This window comes from Laetiporus sulphureus (genome assembly GCF_001632365.1).
Source record: "Laetiporus sulphureus 93-53 unplaced genomic scaffold LAESUscaffold_36, whole genome shotgun sequence".
Classification (NCBI taxonomy): domain Eukaryota; kingdom Fungi; phylum Basidiomycota; class Agaricomycetes; order Polyporales; family Laetiporaceae; genus Laetiporus; species Laetiporus sulphureus.
Genome location: NW_024468545.1, coordinates 356,975 through 375,567, shown reverse-complemented (window position 1 = coordinate 375,567; position 18,593 = coordinate 356,975). Strand labels below are relative to the sequence as shown.

Genomic DNA, 18,593 nt, shown 5'->3' with positions numbered 1-18,593 from the left:
TCGCATAATCGTTCATGTGGTACGTCTGCTGTCCCTTGTGGTCTCATTCTCAAGAGCGTTAGGTTAGGTAACCTAACCTGTCGATACCGTCCACTCGTGGCTCCTTAAGAGTAGCTTAGAGCCAGATCGCATTAAGCTCGCCCCTGGAGGAGTTGGCCACAGGCCAATGTGACGATTGAGGAGGCCGCAGCTGCTAGCTCTGGACGGAATACTACATCTATCAGTCTGTCGACGATGGGAGGTACACCAACGTCTCGCGTCACGAGAAATGCCATTTACTTGAGCATGTCTCGAAGCACATCGAACTCATAACGCCAATTTTGTACTTCAACGTCAAGCCAAAGCGGACACAAACATCTCTTCAGCTTGAGAAGAGGACGATTGAACCAAAAATTGCCAAAACGCTAATCTGTAGACAAATCTGCCAGAGGCAAGCACGCGAGAGGTTAGATAATTCCCTCTCTAGTCCGAAACTCATCTGACCTGCGCTGACCATATATTCTCCAGATTGTAGCGGTGTTGCTCGCCGTCTGGGACCAGCAGATTATCCCAACTGTTTGTGTAAGCTGTGTAGCTCGCTGAGCGTCATTCGTTGAAAGCTGAATATATCCCACAAGGGTACGTTGCCAAAAATCGCGACATGTTCTTCGGGGAGTTCTCCTTGAGCCAGTTTGGAGGAACACCCGTTATGAAGAGTATGGACAGTGGTGAGTCGTGTCACTGCAGATAAATGAATCTCAGTCACGAATCTCCTTCAGGATTTATTCAGACCAACCAGACCGGGTCCGGATACAACGACCAATCAAATCTGAACTTTCACTACACGATGACATCGGCTGGACCAACGCTGCTTGTTCAGCTCAATCAAGTTTTAGATGATGGCGAGGCTACTTCTGACGCTAGCATTACCATTGCTTGCCTCTGCTTCATTGCCATAGGTGCCTCGTTCGGCAACCTCCTGGATGCCCTTGACGGCACATATTGCACCTACGAGGATGGATATAATCCGACCTTTCACTACCCACAGCCATACTCCTCGTGCGTCTACACCACAAACTCTCGCGCATTTCCTGATCCTTCCGCTAATGGATGAGTAGGTGTTACAGCCTGTGTTTCATGATTACTGTTCATGTGGCATTATCCAGCACGAATTACCTGATCACTGTGCAAGATGAGTGGTGGCTCGTCTGCGGCACGTGGTGCTCCTTCCCCCCGTTGCCGCCATGTTCTCCTCTATCAACGACGTATGCCAGTGCGGCACGCCTCGCGATCAGCAAAGGTCCTAAGCTTCATCAACCCAGCAGTAAGTCAGAGCAATCATCGAATGTCAGTATCGACTGAAGAGCCGTTCGCGGATCTATGCCCCCATTTTCCAAGAGGCGTTCAACGGTGACATTACCAGCAGCAACAACCCTGGCTGCCGGATGAACGCGTTCTCTGCTGAGCCATGCTGGGATCCAGTCTTGAGTACTTGTCAGCACACCTAACCTTCCTAAGTTGCTCGAACTTCCTTTGTTTGATGATGCTTGATCACGAAGAATGAACAATACTATTGTGCCGCATTGGTGTACCTTGAGACGTACTACCATTGCTCGCGGTTCGCATCGTCTGTGTCTGTAGCACAACTTTTTGTTTGCATTTCCTTTGGCCTGTTATGTTACTCTGCTTGGTGTGTTTCCGCGCTCGATTCCAATAAATGCAATAGTTAGAAATGACAAACTTTTGCTGTTAACGGGCGCTCTATCTATACTAGGCGCTTGTAATCTGAGTCGTTGGCGTTCACACGACCCATGCCTTGGACTCCAACACTATCTTCATTGAACATACAACTTGCTGTGTGGATATTACTAGCTGGATACTCAGAAACTGTCAGGCGCGGGTTTTCAGCCTGTCTTAATCCCTGGACTGCTTGAACTCGTTGTGTTCCTTCGTCCGGTATCATGCATCTGACGAAATCTGTTTTGGACAAATCGACTACACACGCTTCTCAGCTTCACCTCTCTGGACGAGTAGACTTCTGGTCTGAATAGGAAAGATCTTGCTCTCTAGCTCATGACTGTAAGGACCCCGAGCGTAACATTGGTTGATTCATGTCTCTGGCGTTTGCCTGAAGCTGACAATGTCCCTCTGTTTTAATGCTACCGGAAAAATGGCTACTCACTGAACCCTTGCGATGTCGGATCGATGACTGTACCACATTCATATATCGGAGTTGAAACTGGCATCATGTTTGATCCTCCGAGAATGCAACGGCATCTTATGCCGACCTGCCACGCAAAACATCGTGCTGTGAACCCGCTAGGCGTGAGATGATGCGTCTTCAAAAAAAGGCCTGTACGTTCTTGCATCGCGAATGATGGACTAATTGCAAGCGCGTATCCCTCGAGGCGGTGTTGTTGCTATATTACTTCTCAGTGCATGGATGTGCACTTTCTATTGCGAATTCCTATCCACATTGATTCTATATTGGTTTCTTGCTTGGCAGCGGATACATCGTTTGCGATACGATAAGGACACCTATACCGTGCATACATTCCCGCCATGGGAACGCTGATGATGCTCGTCTTATGGATTCATCAGGCTTTGAAGTCCTTCTCGGCTATCAAGTAGCTCAGATCGGCATTGCCATCTCGACCGCGCAGCTGTTAGATTTGCAGGAGGTACGTATTGCAGCAACATTGGCAGCATGAGCATGTACCGTTCCTAACGTTCCTTTTCAATGTCACGGATGGCTTATGTCGGCCCAGTTTTAGGCCTCTGTACGTGTTATCGCAAAACGATTCGTGTGGAATTTCTGCTGTTCCATGTGGTCTCATTCTCAAGAGCATGCCTGAGTCAGGTCACGCTTATGTACTGCCTCTTCTCATCCTCCACGATGATGCGCCCAATATAGGTCAGGATCAACGGCATCTGAGATGCCCATTCAGCAGCAGATATAAATCGCCGAACGCCCCAACTTGATTGAGCCTTGTGGTGCGGACTTTTCCCCTCTATTTGAGATGTTGCTCCTCTCCCGTCTAGTTATCGTGGTGACCCTGGGCCTTTCGGTTGCAGGAGCCCCGTCAGCGTCATCTCTACCTGTTGTTCATGAGTCTCGCATCCACATCCCCGCCGGCTGGGCGCCTGTGCGCCGCGCAGAGCCCAGCATGATCTTACCATTCCGCATCGGCCTTGCGCAGCCCAATCTCGATATGATCGAGGAATTCCTCGTGGATGTCTCTCATCCCGAGTCTCCAAACTACGGGAAGCACTGGAGCCCTGCGAAGGTCGCTGCGACGTTCCGCCCAACGCAAGAGTCTGTCGATACGGTTAGCTCGTGGTTACTCGAGAGTGGCTTGGGGCCGGACCATGTCAAGCTCATCCCTGGTGGAGGATGGATACAAGCCAACGTGACCATCGAGGAAGCTGAACAGCTGCTTGGGACGGAATACTACGTCTATCAATTCGGTGATGATGAGAGCTACACGCACGTCGCGTGTCACGAGAAATACCACTTGCCTGAGCATGTCTCGAGGCATGTCGAGCTGGTTATACCGACGTTACACTTCGACGTCAAGCCGAAACGAACGCCTCTGCAATTCGAGAAGAGAAATGGAGCAGAAGAGGACGCAAATGCCCATGCGGTCGGTCAACCTGGTTTCGGCACCACTTTCCCGAAGACTACGGGCACGCTGGAGGTTAGTTTGTCTTTGTTCTAGTCAGGCTATTCTGACTATTATAACCGCATGTGCGGTAGAGTATCGCATCGGAACTCGCAAATTGTTCTAATGCAATTGTCCCAGATTGCCTGCGTGTGCTCTACAGCTTCAACTATACACCTGTTTCCGACAACGAGAGGGCCCTTGCCATCGGTATGCATTGTACTCACCTTAGCAGGGCTCAACAATTTCACTGATAGAAATGCACCGACAGTTGAGTATACTCCGCAAGCATACGTCGCCACCGATCTCGACATGTTCTTCGGGGAGTTTTCCCCGAGTCAGATCGGAGAGAGACCTATGTTGAACAGTATCGATGGCGGTGCGTTCTTCTGACCGGATCAAGATGAAATGTAGGCATGAACGTTCCACAGGATTTATTCAAACCAATCAGACCGGATTCGACTACAATGGCGAATCGAACCTGGATCTACAGTATGCGATGACGTTGGTCGGTAAGACACAACCTGTTCAGCTCTACCAAGCAGGAGATGACGTGGAAGGTGCGTCTGATGTCTAACATGACCGTCGCATGATTGCTCATCTCCGCTTTATGGTTATAGGCGCTTCATTCAACAACCTTCTTGACGCTCTCGATGGTTCCTATTGCACATTTGAAGGAGGGGACGATCCGGAGTTTGACGCCATATATCCTGACCCGTACGGTGGCTATGAGGGTACGTAAATGGCATCTTTCCACATTCATGTTGGTGGTCGATGGAGTTGACCGATCTTTTCATGATCAGGTCCGGAAGCGTGCGGCACGGTCACTCCCGCATATGTGATGTCAACATCATATGGATATAATGAGGCCGATCTGACTCCAGCGTATGAGGAAAGGCAATGCGCCGAATATGCTAAGGTTTGTAGAGCCTCTTTGCGTGCACTCGTCCCCAATAACAGCTTCATGATCTCGTTGATAGCTCGGCTTGATGGGTATGACGATCCTCTATTCCTCCGGCGACTATGGTGTTGCAGGGAACGGCGACTACTGTTTGTACTCGAACGGAACTCAGGCTGCCGGCGCTCCGGATTTCAACCCATCATTCCCGGGGACGTGTCCTTATATCACCAGCGTGGGCGCTACCCAAGTCAATCCAGGGTCGACGGTGCGTCAAACACTTCGATTCTGATTGTGAAACATGATCTCAAGGATCAGTAGGTCTACGAACCGGAAAGTGCTTGCGAGCAGGTGATCTATTCCGGCGGCGGATTCTCGAACGTCTTTGCCATGCCGTCCTATCAGAAGACTGCCGTTGAGAAGTATCTGACTGACTATCCACCTCCATACTCGCCAACAATATATAACTCGTCCGGAAACTCGCGAGGATTCCCAGATATCTCTGCGAATGGGTGCGTCCTTCCAGCACAAAGCCTTGGATGGCGCTGCTAAATGAAGCTTTGCATAGTGCAAATTATGTGGTAGCTATCCAGGGAGAGTTCTATCTCGTTTATGGTACATCATGCTCGTCACCGGTCTCGGCATCCATATTCTCTGCCATCAACGATGCGCGCTTTGCCGCCGGGAAAGGTCCTATTGGCTTCATCAACCCAACGGTGCGTTTCTTCTGTAAATTGTCGGCCATTGAGCTCATGGTCAGCATGCCTGCAGATTTACACATCCACGTTCATGGAGGCATTCAACGATATCACCAATGGGTCGAACCCAGGATGTGGCACTGAGGGATTCTACGCTGAACCTGGTTGGGATCCTGTTACCGGTGTCGGCACACCAAACTTCACGAAGCTAGTCGCGTTGTGGTTGGATCTCCCTTGAGGTTCAGATCATAGCAGTAGAACTTCGTTTGAGTGTAGCATTTCTGAGGGATTAGTGGGACTCGAGTCAGTTGTGCATTGACAATGACACATCGCGGCCTCGTCTTCAACAGAGATCATAGTAATATGCGTGCGGAATAGAGGTACAGTACCGTGCCATGTCGACATGCCATGCAGGCGGAATATGTTTCGTGAAGTCTGATACTCTCGCAATATGCGCAAAGTAGACTTCCGTTGAGCTGAAAATCTCTTCTGCCTACATACAAACGGCAGAGCACCTCAGCGCCAGTACTACACGGGATGATAATTCCAATCAATTCTTGTACGTGATGTACAGCTAATACAAGTCCCTTTTGAGATCTACTGCAACGGTTTGGCACAGAAGAGTCGTCTACATTTACGATCCGGATCAGCATTCAGTCAACGTCTCGATCTCAGGCAACTCGGAAAGCAATCGGAATAGCGAGATTTGGGGAAAGGGGAGGGGCATAGGAATGGCGCGATAATCGTGCTGATATGCAAACTTTGACGAGAGAAAGAAACACAATTAGATATACAACGGAGTTCAACTCGTCCAGCTCAACTTCGCTCCGCAACGGAGCTTCAAATTAATTCCTTCCAACGCCGGGTCCCTGACTCTTGGCGAGCATCTGACATGACATCCTCGACGCACGGGAGCCACGCGGCCCCTGCCAGCTCAGTTCGCCATACACTTGCTCAGGCATTCCATGTCCTTTTCAACGACTGTGGCATAACGCCCCTGAAGGTCTACGCATGCACTGGGGTCTCCAAGCGCGCTTCACTCCTTGCTCTTTTCTCGGTTCGTCCATCACGGTTCGGCATCCTCTCATCCTCCTCGAGCTCCTCCGATGATCTCTTGCGCAGACGCGGCGGTGTAGGCAGCGACAACGGTATCGTCTCCGGGGTATACGCCCCCTCCTTCCTTGATCGCTTCGGAGGCGTGCGTGGACGCTCATCCTCCTCACCACTGGCGGCGTATGCCTCTTCATCCAGCTCCTCCGAGGAGCGTTTACGTGAAGGCCGAGGCTTGATGAGTACCTTCTCGGCAGTGGCAGGCGGATCGACGGCAGGACGCTTCTGTAAGCTTATCACCGGAAGGGCTTTGGTGATAAGAGCGTCGTCAGGTTTGCGCGAGACCAGCAGCGGAGGGAGCTTCGCGGTGAAGACATCCGGCGGCGTGACTGGAATAGGGGAACCATCCGCGACAGACGCGTCGTCCTTTTCTGACTCGCCCTCTTCTTCCTCTTCTTCTGCGAGCTCTTGTTCCTGCTCCTGTTCTGCTTCTTCCTCCTCCTCTTCCTCTTCTGTTCTCAGCAGCTCACGGACGATTGGCGACTCAATTAACTCAATCTGCATGACCTCCTGGATCTGAGGCTGCGACGGTGTCGTTATCTCCATGGCCATGCTATGAGAAGCAGCGGCCCTCCCCATTTGACGGGTACATACGGAGCACAAGCAGTTTCTATACAACTCGCTGCTCGCCTCGCGCCATACCTAGAGGAAGAAGAGGTAAGACTCATCACACATGGAAAGAAATGGTACCACGTACGTATCGGAACGCGTCTAAGCTGAACTCTGGCAGCTGCGACACAGAGATGGGGATGAAAGGAATAGGATGGATTAGTAAGGGGGACTTGTGAGTTGACTTCTCTATTTCGGAGGTATTCGATGCGTGAGACGTCGGTGATGCCATACTCTCGTCTTCTTTTCCGCTTGCACTCCCACTCGGCGGCGGCGACGGCGTCGTCTGAATTGTCGTCGCCGACAGCACCGGGCTCGTCATGCGCGACCCGCCCGAACGCGATGACATTGACAACTCGTCCTCATCCTTCTCCCGCAGGCGCGCGCGCTCCTGCCAGTCAACCTCCTTGCACCACACCGCCTCATTCCGTAAAGACTCCGCGACGTCGTCGAGTGACATCCGGGCCGCAACGATCGATGGGTCAAGCCCATCTGCCGCACAGTCCGCCTTGAGCCTCTGCACGATGTTCTTCATTGCTGGGAGGAGGATATCGCGCATCACTGTAATGTGCACCTGATAGGTCATCTTGCACAAGTCATGCGATGGCGGCAGCATTGCCTTGACTGTCTTAGGCCGGGGGTGCATCAACTCGACGCCCTCTGGGTCAAACTCTGTCTCTCCCGCCTCAAGTGCGCCATCCCAGATGGCTGCGTGGTTCCAAGGACATGGGTGTCGTGCTTCCAAGACCACTTGGCAACCCTCGTTGTTGTGCCAGATATCGAGCGGCGTGACCCAATGTCCATCCAAGATCCTGTTCCGCGCATAGTCAGCGATTGCGAATTCGCGCAGCTGGTTTGCATCTTCAGTGATGCTCATCAGCTCCGGGTCATCTTCATCGTCCTCACTCAGCTCCTCATCGCTTCCATAGCCTTGCTGCAGCCTTGATGCGGCGAGGGCTTCTGCGAGCATGTTGTTCAACTTGGTATTCATCTTGTACCAGTACTTGTCACGGGCAACGTCGATGACGTCTCTAATCTTGCCCTCACCCAGATCGATGAATGCATCCACCGCCTGCCGTGTCTCCCAGTCTTCGCTCAATAGCTTCGGACCACCGAGCGCTTCGCGATCGACCACAGTATGTTGCGCTCGTCGCCACAGCCATTCACTGCGGCACGACCGACAATTCGCCTCCACTCGAGGCCAAGTCTCGTCGTCCTCATTCACTACACAACAGAAGGCAAGGCCCCGCGTGTACTCCTCTTCACTTTCCACCGTGGGACATTCGCGAAGGCAGATGCCACAGTACGTTCCTTTGCGGTGGTCCTTGCAGGTGGTGATAGTCCCGAGCAGTGGCGTGAAAACAGCGCGCCTTGCGCTTGCCAGTCCATTCACGGAGTAAGGGTAGTTGATTCGGCACACAACACACGAGTTGTTCATCATTTGCCGAAAATGCGTCCAGGCGGACACGCGGACGTAGGCCGTAGCTGTGGAACCGCCCGTCGGCGAGCGCACAAACGAGTGATGGATTAACCAGTCGAGTGGGTCAATCACGTTACATGCTTGCTGCCAGAAGAGATGGTTTTCAACTGTGTTTGTATGAAAGTTAGAACGCGTTAGAACCCATCAAGACGTGTTGAAGTGACGTTAAAGCGCGCGAGTGAGTCGCAATCAATGAGCGTAGCATGGTCTATTGCAGGAAGGCATCGCCTCACAGCGCCGCATTAATTGATCGGCACATATACAGACCCATTGCAAAGATCACGACGCGACGATCACGTATTTGAGGCAATGGGTCACAGCTGGTCTTCCGACCCGGCCAGCGACTACCACTGGTTCTCGCGCTGCCCGTGCGGCAACGTGGGTGGCTCCAGGAAACGATATACCAACAATGCCCCAGGAGCAAGAAATCGATGTGTATCACGCGCAAAAGGTATCAACAATGGCAGTGGTGGCAGACACTTACGCGCTAGCGCCCATTGTGGACAAATCCACATCAGCTTCTCCATTTCGAGCGATTCGCGAAACATGTTGAAAGCCAAGCGAGACGGCCACAGCTGAATGATGTTCCATGATGCTGGAGACGATGCTGTCGCCGTGGTATTGAGCAGATGGAATGTGGCGATCAAGCTACGGCGAATGTCAGGCCATCGTGGCGCAGGTCGAACTAGCGACGACAAACCATATAATTTCCGGGGGAAGGTGCGGCCAGAACCTGCTGGACTTTCCCTTGAAGACGATGTCTTTGCGGGTGTCGTCGTCGTTGGCCATGGAGAGGATAGTGAACGCCATGATTAGCGGCGGCGTCACGGACAATGTGCTGGTGACAGATCGCGACTGAGAGCGTGTCACAGCACCCCACCCCTCTCTCTCCCAGCTTGGCCTTTCCCACGCACGGACCATCCAACAACACCGCACCGCACGTGACTAGACGCGTCGAGGCGCCACCGACGCGCCGACGCCTTTGTCTGCGAACAAACGCTGCTCGCATATACTACACGTTTTGACATTAGCAAGTGGAATTTATGATCGCCTGGATGCCCAAGAATTTTTTCCTGGACGAATCCTGCTGAAAATGTTCCGCGCAAGCTTATCGCTGCAGTTAGTCTTACATTTCCATAGCTTTGTCTTTTGTATTGCAGTACATATTCACTGATGGACCATCATTACCTATGCTATGAGCCGGCGGATCAGTACATGTGGCCTTCGCACAAGATCTCTGCACCGGGCCCTTTGATCGCGATCCGTTCATTCCGTCTCCGCGACGGTCCGTGAATATTCACTAGTTCACCCATCATCATCTGGGCATCCTGGATCGATCTAGAGATGTCATCAACATTTTCATTAAGAATACGACTCGCTGCTTCTTTAACCTCACCTGCTTGAAAGCTGTCTTGATCGCAGCTTCTATCTGATCAACGTTACGCGCCCGCCCTTCGGTGATATGAGCAGCAAAAAGAGCGATTCTCGTCAAAAGCTGTGTCCAAATTCTCTCGATGCGCCGAAGAGCGGACGAAGCATCGCATTTGCGACTTATCAAAAGACACAACCCCGAGACAGCTCCAGGAATCACGTCCGGTGTCCCCGCGAAATCGTTGTCATTGTCCGCCCAATACAGCAACTGCCTTGCCACCTGTTCGTCCCCGATATCCCCCGGCAGTTCCTTCTTTAACTCTTCAAAAACTGCCAATCGCATTCTCCAGCGGTACAGGAGAAAACGATGGTACACACTCGCGGAGACGATCTCCAGCTGGAGGCTGTGCCTGTCCGTATGGCGGATGGCTGAGGCGTATCTCATACATGTGTCGGCCTCCTCCCCCCACCCACCGCGTCTAGTCGCTGCAAGATAGCATTCAAACGCATCAAGGCTATCCACCGCCATTTGCCACACGTGAGTGATTTCGGTCGACGCCTTGATCATCCCCCATTTGTCAGCATAATTCAGCATCAACGCTACATTCCATGGGTCTTCCGCGTCCAGCGTGCATGCGGAAACTGTTGGCCAGACGGCCTCCAACAGGCAACGCACTACCTGCGCCTTCTCCGGCAAAGACACGATTGGATAATCTTGGTGCAACGGAAGGTCGGGCTGATCGAACATATCTGCCATCTTCGGTGCTGCGATAGTCACGACGGTCTTGTTCACGAAGAACATCTCGCCGTCGCAGGAGCGCAGAACGAGGTCCGTCGTCTCTGTCGGGAGCGCGAACGGATGCGCTGCTCTATTGGTGTGCATATCGATGTCTGGTGTCTCTTCTTTCACGACGTCGGCAGCACGAACAATGATGGATTTGTCGAGGGCCCGTCCAGTTCGGCGAAAGTGCGTGCGAAACTCCAGGAGCCGGTAATACTGCCCTCCTGTCAGCTGGCTCATCTCTGGAATCCATGCCACAATTCCCTGATTCGGTGCTGTCGGCGCTGTACTCCAGGCCTGGGCAGCCCACGCAGCTTCTTCCTCCAGGTTTGCACCACATGCGGCCACAAATCCACGCAACGGGTTCGCTTCGGCCCTGATCAGCTCCCGGAGGCGTTTCTTCAGGTTCAGGACCATCCTCCGGAGCTGATACTTCTCCGATACCTTGAGAAGTTCCAGCGTGACCATGCAGTCCACCAGCTGGACGCTTTCCTGCGGATAGCAGAGGCGCAGGAGCGGATCGAGCGTCGTGCTGTGCTCCGGGAGGCACCAGTGCTCTGGCCTCCCCCATGGAGGCGGCGGCGACGTCGTTTGGTCGAAGAGGGAACTGAACAATGGAGACATGTACTTCAGGAACTGCCCGTAAACGTAGAAATCCACGTTGTCCGAGGATCGCAGGACGACGTCGGCATCCTTGTCATTGAATGGCGGGCCCGCATACCGATGCATATATTCAGGATCCATGAGGGCGGGTACGGTCTGCCCCATGTTGGCGGAAGGTGCAGTGGGAGGGCGAGGTGCAAGGAAGAACGCGGTGAAGAACGTCGTGCTCGAGAATCAACATTGATCTTATGCCACGAGCCTCGCTTAGATTGAGGTTCGGGGCAGAACCGATCGGTGATGGTCATTTCAACACGCGGCGTCTTGCCTGACCTTCAATGTTCCAGCGGAGCCTCCTTCGCACGGGAGAGGATTGCTTGACCACATCCTCATTGTATTTTCAGGCGATTCAGCACCGCGAACGAACCTCTACTCACCTATAATGAGCTTAGAATGTCCTTCCACCGTCTCATGAACAGCTGGCGGTCATGAATCATGAATGCGGGATTCTATGGAATAAATGCTCCGACTCAAAGAATCTCACTGATTCTGCAGTCGGCCGTCAAGACATGAGGCTGGGTCTCCCAGAGACAAATATCGAAGAATGTGGGGCCGTGCATCTTGAGCGTAAGCATCGTTTTCCGTCGTAAGAGCTTGAATAAAGTGATGCGTTGTGGACAAACAGACAGCACTGTTGAACCTGCACGCTGGGTGTCATACACCGGAACGAGAGAGGTCAAGAATTTTTGAATCGAATCCTCCGTCGCAGGTGCTGACGGCGTTGTCTGAACGCAGGATGACTTACCGCGAGTTATGAACATACGAATGGAGAATCCAAGCGTGTTTCAGGAGAGCGTTCGGGCGAGATATTGCATGAAGGTATTGCGATGAACGAAACTGCTTTTCGAGGAGTGTCATCGAAAGCCGTCAGTCGTATATTCAAACTTACCGTCTCTATAGGGGGTGTTGGCCAATATGTGGGTGAGGTTTTGAATGAAAAATCCTCCGGGGAGCGCACAACTGCTGCTAATTCCAACGGCCTTACTACAACAGATCAGTAAGTCCGTACTGCAATACGTCATGAAAGTCCGCTCATTTCGTACGACATCAGCAGCATCGTATTCTGATATATTGGTGCATACAGGTTCGTCAACGGTAATGGTACAATATTCAGAGCGCTCTTGTTTGCAGACGATAGCAGAACAAATGAGACAAAACCATGAAAAAAGAGGCACGCTCCTGTTCCGTTTGACTGCTACAAAAATGCGGGCACCATGTCGAGGATGAATATCCACTCAACAACAGATGCATTTGACGTTATCTCCATTCAAGACGGATCCAATTCCGGAAACTTCAACTTGGGGTCAACCTGTAGGGTAGGCACTTTTAACATTGACTCACACTTGTGAGCCTCACATGATACTTGCCTGCATGAATGCTCTTCTGATATCATCCTCTATTTGCGAGATCGTGCGTCGGTCGGAACCGTTTGTGGAGGCGGCGTCCCGCATGGTCGTGATTCGACCCAAATATTGACTCCATGATTTCTCTTGGCTCCGCATACCGGCTGATGTATATATGTCGGAGGAAGGCCTCAGTAAACACAGTCCGTCAAGGACAGCACGCATCAACGGGCGCGAGAGATACCCGTCATGGTCGCCCCAATACAACGATCTGTGGACCTCCTTTTTTTGCAATGGCTCGTCTACTTCCTTTCTCAGTTCTGTATAGACGGCTTTACGCATATCCCACCTGTACCGCAAAAACGCGCGGTACACGGATGGTGGCACGAACTCCATCTGTGGATGGTACGAATCCATGGTGCAGGTCATTGCGGCATAGCATTCAGCGTTATGAGTATACCCATCCCAGTTCCGCCTTACTGCCACGAAAAAGCAGCCGAGCGGATCGACGGTTCTCAGCATCATTTCCCACTCCGTCCTGATAGCCTGAGCAGCCCGAGTCAGGCCGTACTTCTTTGCAGAAGCCAATAGTTCAGAGATCACCCAAGGATCGTCCACTGGAAAACTTGGCCGATCAATTTGAACGGGATATGTGAGCTGCAACAATAGGCAGAGTATTTGGCTGGTGTCAGGGAGCGAGACAACCTCGCGGTCTTCATAAGTGGTAGAAAGGGATTGTCCCAACAGTTGTGCTAGCTCAAGTTCGGAGTTGCAGGCCATTCGAAGGATAGTCTTGTGAACGAAGAAGTAATCGCCTTCAGAAGAACGCAGAACTATATCCGATCCCAACGATGGTTGATTGAATGGATCTGGGACCGTAAATTGCTTCCCCGAGGGCGGAATGGTTGTATCCAAGGATGGTGGTTCTGGAACTCGGAATAATAGGGATTTGGATGGACTGATCGTGTCTCTGAACAAAAGAAGGCGGTAATACGCTCCCGCAGTAGCTCCATACGTCATTAACGGGAAGTAATCGAGCGTCCCACTGAAAGCAATCGCTGCAGAATGGGCTTCGTCTTCTAAGGAGGCGCTACATGCAATGAAATAAGCACGTAACGGATCTCGGGGAACCATGGCTTTGAGGACACCCAACAACTGTGTTACAACCCTTTGCATTTGATACTTCATCGCAGTGTTCAGCAGGCGTCCGAGGGGCTTGTGTTTGTCCAACAGCGGGTCATCGATCGGATAGCAGAGTCGTAGCAGGAGATCAAGCGTCTCGCTGTCCTCCGTGACTTCAACGATCGGGAGACCGGTGTCGGGGCAGGTACTCTGAGCTTCATCCGCCTGTGACGGTTGTGGCAGCTCGAACATGTCTTCAAAGAAGGGTGATGCAAAGCCAAGGATGGCCTTGTGTACGTGGAAATCGACTTGATCCGAGGTACGTAGAATGACATCGGCGTTGTGCTTATTGAATGGTGCAGCGGCGCGGGTTATGTTTTCAGCTGGAGGCATGAGAATGGTATGATGAGGAAGAACTAGGACTTTGACTCTTGGAGGTTTGAGAGAAAGTACACAGACGACAGGCTCTAGTCGATGTCGATACCATCAAAGCCGGCCACGAGGTCAACCCAGATAGGAAAGCAATTCATTACAACTATGCGCCGCCCCATTTAAGCGATTATAAGACAGTGAGGACACTTCATACGTCCTTCGACAGTGAGGACCACTTGGCCGAGTCGTTCGCTCAGTACGCCTCAATTCTATTACGTTGGACGCATGCAACGGATAAAATAATTCCGGCATCGCAGGGCAAGCTAGCCACTCCCAAGGCGCCGAGCAAATAATAAACTCACCAGAGCGAAACCGAATCGATTTTCATACATCGCGTCGCCGCCTCAGCAGTCAGATGATCGTTACAGAGGCGGCCAATTGTGTCACGTAGGCTCGCCTGAAATTCAGACCACGATTGTACTGCGACTGCAGACTTCATTGGCAGTGGCCTACGATTACCACGAATGCAACTGTCACTGGAAAAGCCACATCACGGCAGTGCAAGCCACAAAGCGACCAGTTTCGAAAAGTTAGGAGTGCCTACTCCCGTAACAGGGTCCCAGCCAGGCTCCGCCGAAAAGCCAGCGGTGCCACAGCCAGGATTCGTGCCGGTTGTGATATCATGGAAGGCTGCCATGAACTCTGCCGTGTAGATCTTGTCAAGACGTGTCAGTATGAGCTCATCAACCAGTCACGTATGCGCACAGTGGGATTGATGAATCCAATCGGTCCCTTTCCGACTGCGAGCCGGGCGTCATTGATTGCGGAGAAAATCGACGCGGAGACCGGAGAAGAGCAGGAGGTACCGTATACCAGATAGAACTCGCCTTGGATGGCAACGACGTAGTTCGCGCTGTCGGACGAGCCTCTATAAGTTGGGGTCAGAGACGGTGTAAAAGGAACAAACCCATTCGCTGAGATATCAGGGAAGGCACGTGAGGTTCCGGAAGAGTTATACATGGTCGGCGGATACGGAGGAGGGTACTCGGCCAGGTAGGTTTCAACAGCGGTCTTCTGGTAGGATTGGCATCGCGAACACGTTGGAGAAACCACCTCCGGAATAGATAACCTGCTCGCATGCACTTTCCGGCTCGAACACCTGGATAACAGCCGGGATGAGCAACCAGTACATTCGTCTAGGAAGGATCGTTACCGTCGAGTTGGGATTGGCCTGAGTTGCGCCGACACTTGTGATGTAAGGGCATGTTCCTGGAAAGGATGGGTTGAAGTCTGGAGCACCGACAGCCTGAGTGCCGTTCGGATACAAGCACAGACCGCCATTTCCCGCAACGCCATAATCTCCGGAGGAATACAAGATGGTCATCCCTATCAAGCCAAGCTGTGCGACAGACATCGTGAGACTACAGCTCTGTAATTAACACTATAGAACAGACCTTGGCGTATTCGGCGCATTGTCTTTGTTCGTAAGCCGGTGTCAAATCCGCCTCGTTGTATGCATACGACGTCGACATCACATGAGCTGGTATTATTGTGCCACAGTTTTATAGGCCTGCCGAGTTCAGGGAAGAATATATTAGACAATGGTTGGTCCATCGGTATACGGGAGTGTACCTTCGTAACCGCCGCCGTAGGGATCAGGATATATGGCGTCATATTCCGGATCGTCTCCGCCGTCGTATGTGCAGTAAGAAGCATCGAGTGCGTCCAACAGGTTGTTAAAAGATGCCCCTAGATGGACGAATTGATATTTACCGTGGATAATAAAACAACAACAGGAAGAGCCGGTACCTTCAACTATGTCTCTAGCTTGGTACAACGTGACTGGCTGGCTGCCGCCGACTAATGCCATGGCGTACTGTAAGTCGAGGTTCGACTCGCCGTTGTAGCTAAAGCCCGTATACTCTGATTGGACGTAGCCTACGTGGCCGTCGATGTAGATGAAATTACTTGATATTCCAGGTGATGACAGGGACACTCACCTCCGTCGATGCTGTCTAGGACTGGTCTCTCACCAACTTGACTTGGCGAGAACTGTTCGAAGAACATGTCCAAATCGGTGGGGACGTAGGCTTGCGGCGTGTATTCGACTGAGAATAGGATATTGTCAGGGGAACATGACATAGACGCCTTCACAGCACGGACTCACCGATAGCGATTGAATTGCCATCGGAAACATGTACATACGCGAAGTCATATAACGCGCGCAAGCAGTCCGGTACGATCTGCTCGTCGTAGTCTTCGAGCTCTGATATGATGGACTGCTCACAGTGGTAAGAGTATGTCAGTTCACATGCGGAATAGTACCGCCATCGTTCGAACGTACCTGGATCGTACCAGATGTCTTCGGGAAGCTGACGCCAAAACCAGGCTGGCCGACGGAGTGCGCTGAGGAGTTGTATGAGGTGGCAGCTCTCTTCTCAAACTTTTCCAACTTGGCTGGCGACCGCCTGGGTTTCACGTCGAAATGCAAAGTAGGCGTCACTAACTCGACGTGCTCTGACACGTGCTCGGGTAGATGGTATTTCTCATGGCAGGCAATGTAGGTGTAATCCTCGTCATCACCAAATTGATAGACGTAGTACTCTGTTCCTAGAAGGCGTTCCGCCTCCGCGATTGTCACGTTTGCCTTTAGCCAGCCGCCACCGAAACTGAGCTTGACGCGGTCGTCCTCCAACCCATTCTCGATGAGCCATGCGCGGACAGTGTCGACAGTCTCCTTGCTCGGACGGAAAGTCTCCGCCACCTTCGTGGAGCTCCAGTGCTTGCCGTAATTGGGTGACTCGGGGTGAGACACGTCCATAATGAACGCCTCGAGGTTCTCGAGGTTGGGCTGCGCTAGGCCGATGCGGAAGGGGAGTATCATATCCGGCTCGGCACGCCGCACGGGTGCCCATCCTGCAGGGACGTTATTGCGAGATTCATGGACGACAGAGAGAGAGGAAGCAGAGGGAGCCCCCGCTATGGAGAGACCCAAAGACAGGGCGGCGAGCAAGCGGACGGCGAGCGGCATCCTGGCGGCGAGGATAGTCGTGTGCCGGATCGCATATGTGGCCGCGAAGACTTCTTATACGATAGCAAGTGAACTACTGTTGTCCCTGAGCGCAATATGGCTCTTCGAAAGCATGGGGGTAAGCAATATATCCGCCACAATCTAGGGCTAGGCTTGCTCCCGCGAGCCTTAGTACCTGTTCGAGACGATTGATACTGACTCGCCATCAGTCCAAAATACTATTGTCCTTGATGAATCAGTGGGTCCGACCTGTATCTGCCAGATGTCGTACAGATCTTTCGGACACGGATATGAATCCGGCATATGCATTGTCCGCATCTGTGAATATAATTCTGGACGCCGTTGCGCAGCACATAACAAGGTGTGCATGCACAGCCTGTATATGGTAATGGACTCCTGAATGTTGTCTTGGTGTGCTAAAGCTTGGAATCAGCACGTCAATCGTGAGAGCTTCTTTTCAACTCGCCTATTGGTCGCATGTATATGTAGCACATACATCAGCTCGATGTCCTCGTGACCCACATTCGTAGGTAACACAGAGACCTCCACGATGGCGTGCTATGCTATATTTGGTATCTCTGCTCAAGGATGCAGAACTAGATCCCAGAGCATTTCCCACTAAATGCCTTCGTCAGGTACAGCTAGTGGCTTGAACTGGCAGCTCGGCATGAGAAGGTAGAACCGTGAGTGTACAGTGCAGCCGTTCGCAGCGATAGTCAGGCCAGCCAGGATATCAAAGCCACCACGGAAAGCCCGACGAATAGCCGCACCAGCCGGTGCGCCCTTGCTGAACTGTCACTGCCAGATTATCATAGGCGGTGCCAGTGCTGCAGTCGCGACGCCGTTTTGTCTTGAGTTTCGGCGCTGAGGTTTCAAGCTAAAGCTTCAGAGTAACAAGTCTGCTATGTTGGCGTCCTTTCGCTCCTCTTACCGTTTTCAATAGAACTGTTGCTGTGCAACAAGTTATAATCAATGATCGCTGGTTAGCTCAGACTCACAGCGACCCAGCGCAGAGTACGATAACTGAAGGTACCAATTGGAACTTACAGCAAAAATACGCCGATGACCTCTGTGTAAGTGAAATATCCACGCTACATGTCAATGATTTGCACCAGAGATCCGGCAGACATGCTACACGGTCCGTGATAAGCCTTTGCACTCTTCTGAGCCTTGTGACAATATAGTTCATCTGCAATCGTACCAGCAAAGTCATGTAAGAAGCTTGAGACACCTTGAGATGTTATGAGTACTGGCATAAGAGAAAGAAGTTGAGATGCTGAGCGCCACACTGAGCCGAAAAGATCGGGATACGCACGTGGCTATTGATAGGCTTGCATTCGCATGATGCTTGCTGCTTTGAGACCGCGTGCGACAAATCCTATAGAGTTGCACGCATCGTCAAGGTCGGCGTGGGGACTGTAGCTCTCGACAGAGCTTGATTTTTCACTGCAGCGACAGACTCAAAGCCCTCTCCTGT

At 52.0% G+C, this 18,593-nt stretch overlaps 7 protein-coding genes across 7 annotated transcripts; 3 read left to right on the top strand and 4 right to left on the bottom strand.

Moving 5' to 3' along the window:
• The first annotated feature begins 153 nt into the window (after positions 1–153).
• On the top strand, positions 154–1,700 carry LAESUDRAFT_814396 (uncharacterized protein). Its single transcript, XM_040914575.1, has 6 exons — positions 154–445; positions 508–561; positions 618–707; positions 759–1,038; positions 1,098–1,303; positions 1,378–1,700. The coding sequence occupies exons 3-6, from the start codon at positions 641–643 to the stop codon at positions 1,485–1,487; spliced, it is 663 nt and encodes a 220-aa protein (XP_040761749.1). The 5' UTR covers positions 154–445; positions 508–561; positions 618–640; the 3' UTR covers positions 1,488–1,700.
• Positions 1,701–2,970: 1,270 nt separating this feature from the next.
• On the top strand, positions 2,971–5,655 carry LAESUDRAFT_683247 (subtilisin-like protein). The gene is made up of 10 exons (XM_040905818.1): positions 2,971–3,677; positions 3,737–3,851; positions 3,913–4,020; positions 4,073–4,201; positions 4,262–4,375; positions 4,445–4,560; positions 4,622–4,807; positions 4,861–5,051; positions 5,108–5,255; positions 5,311–5,655. The coding sequence occupies exons 1-10, from the start codon at positions 3,000–3,002 to the stop codon at positions 5,473–5,475; spliced, it is 1,950 nt and encodes a 649-aa protein (XP_040761748.1). The 5' UTR covers positions 2,971–2,999; the 3' UTR covers positions 5,476–5,655.
• A 102-nt stretch (positions 5,656–5,757) lies between these two features.
• LAESUDRAFT_728722 (uncharacterized protein) lies at positions 5,758–9,298 on the bottom strand. The gene is made up of 4 exons (XM_040909500.1): positions 9,137–9,298; positions 8,921–9,084; positions 7,045–8,543; positions 5,758–6,989 (listed from the first exon to the last, which is right to left on the bottom strand). Exons 1-4 carry the CDS (start codon positions 9,244–9,246, stop codon positions 6,243–6,245), a joined length of 2,520 nt encoding a protein of 839 aa, XP_040761747.1. The 5' UTR covers positions 9,247–9,298; the 3' UTR covers positions 5,758–6,242.
• Positions 9,299–9,520: 222 nt separating this feature from the next.
• LAESUDRAFT_814393 (uncharacterized protein) lies at positions 9,521–11,456 on the bottom strand. The gene is made up of 2 exons (XM_040914574.1): positions 9,833–11,456; positions 9,521–9,774 (listed from the first exon to the last, which is right to left on the bottom strand). The coding sequence occupies exons 1-2, from the start codon at positions 11,354–11,356 to the stop codon at positions 9,742–9,744; spliced, it is 1,557 nt and encodes a 518-aa protein (XP_040761746.1). The 5' UTR covers positions 11,357–11,456; the 3' UTR covers positions 9,521–9,741.
• A 465-nt stretch (positions 11,457–11,921) lies between these two features.
• LAESUDRAFT_322612 (uncharacterized protein) lies at positions 11,922–12,538 on the top strand. The gene is made up of 2 exons (XM_040902009.1): positions 11,922–11,923; positions 11,984–12,538. The coding sequence occupies exon 2, from the start codon at positions 12,182–12,184 to the stop codon at positions 12,473–12,475; it is 294 nt and encodes a 97-aa protein (XP_040761745.1). The 5' UTR covers positions 11,922–11,923; positions 11,984–12,181; the 3' UTR covers positions 12,476–12,538.
• LAESUDRAFT_814392 (uncharacterized protein) lies at positions 12,194–14,162 on the bottom strand. The gene is made up of 2 exons (XM_040914573.1): positions 12,616–14,162; positions 12,194–12,557 (listed from the first exon to the last, which is right to left on the bottom strand). The coding sequence occupies exons 1-2, from the start codon at positions 14,104–14,106 to the stop codon at positions 12,516–12,518; spliced, it is 1,533 nt and encodes a 510-aa protein (XP_040761744.1). The 5' UTR covers positions 14,107–14,162; the 3' UTR covers positions 12,194–12,515.
• Positions 14,163–14,635: 473 nt separating this feature from the next.
• Positions 14,636–17,116, bottom strand: LAESUDRAFT_738093 (subtilisin-like protein; the record flags this gene model as incomplete). The annotated part of the gene is made up of 11 exons (XM_040910852.1): positions 14,636–14,800; positions 14,851–14,998; positions 15,053–15,159; positions 15,185–15,244; positions 15,299–15,484; positions 15,540–15,625; positions 15,718–15,834; positions 15,895–16,023; positions 16,086–16,193; positions 16,253–16,364; positions 16,430–17,116. The coding sequence occupies 11 exons, from the start codon at positions 17,114–17,116 to the stop codon at positions 14,636–14,638; spliced, it is 1,905 nt and encodes a 634-aa protein (XP_040761743.1).
• Between the last annotated feature and the right edge of the window lie 1,477 nt (positions 17,117–18,593).

Coding starts and splice junctions, on each gene's coding strand:
- LAESUDRAFT_322612 (XM_040902009.1), top strand. CDS start 12,182: ATGAAAAATCCTCCGGGGAGCGCACAACTGCTGCTAATTCCAACGGCC.
- LAESUDRAFT_814392 (XM_040914573.1), bottom strand. CDS start 14,106: ATGCCTCCAGCTGAAAACATAACCCGCGCCGCTGCACCATTCAATAAG. Junction 12,558..12,615: donor TCAGAAGAGCATTCATGCAG/GCAAGTATCATG, acceptor CCTACCCTACAG/GTTGACCCCAAGTTGAAGTT.
- LAESUDRAFT_683247 (XM_040905818.1), top strand. CDS start 3,000: ATGTTGCTCCTCTCCCGTCTAGTTATCGTGGTGACCCTGGGCCTTTCG. Junction 4,376..4,444: donor CCCGTACGGTGGCTATGAGG/GTACGTAAATGG, acceptor TTTCATGATCAG/GTCCGGAAGCGTGCGGCACG. Junction 5,052..5,107: donor CCAGATATCTCTGCGAATGG/GTGCGTCCTTCC, acceptor AGCTTTGCATAG/TGCAAATTATGTGGTAGCTA.
- LAESUDRAFT_814396 (XM_040914575.1), top strand. CDS start 641: ATGTTCTTCGGGGAGTTCTCCTTGAGCCAGTTTGGAGGAACACCCGTT. Junction 708..758: donor TATGAAGAGTATGGACAGTG/GTGAGTCGTGTC, acceptor AATCTCCTTCAG/GATTTATTCAGACCAACCAG. Junction 1,304..1,377: donor TAAGCTTCATCAACCCAGCA/GTAAGTCAGAGC, acceptor CCATTTTCCAAG/AGGCGTTCAACGGTGACATT.
- LAESUDRAFT_814393 (XM_040914574.1), bottom strand. CDS start 11,356: ATGGGGCAGACCGTACCCGCCCTCATGGATCCTGAATATATGCATCGG. Junction 9,775..9,832: donor TCAAGACAGCTTTCAAGCAG/GTGAGGTTAAAG, acceptor TGACATCTCTAG/ATCGATCCAGGATGCCCAGA.
- LAESUDRAFT_728722 (XM_040909500.1), bottom strand. CDS start 9,246: ATGGCGTTCACTATCCTCTCCATGGCCAACGACGACGACACCCGCAAA. Junction 9,085..9,136: donor CTTCCCCCGGAAATTATATG/GTTTGTCGTCGC, acceptor CATTCGCCGTAG/CTTGATCGCCACATTCCATC. Junction 6,990..7,044: donor GCTTAGACGCGTTCCGATAC/GTACGTGGTACC, acceptor TTCTTCCTCTAG/GTATGGCGCGAGGCGAGCAG.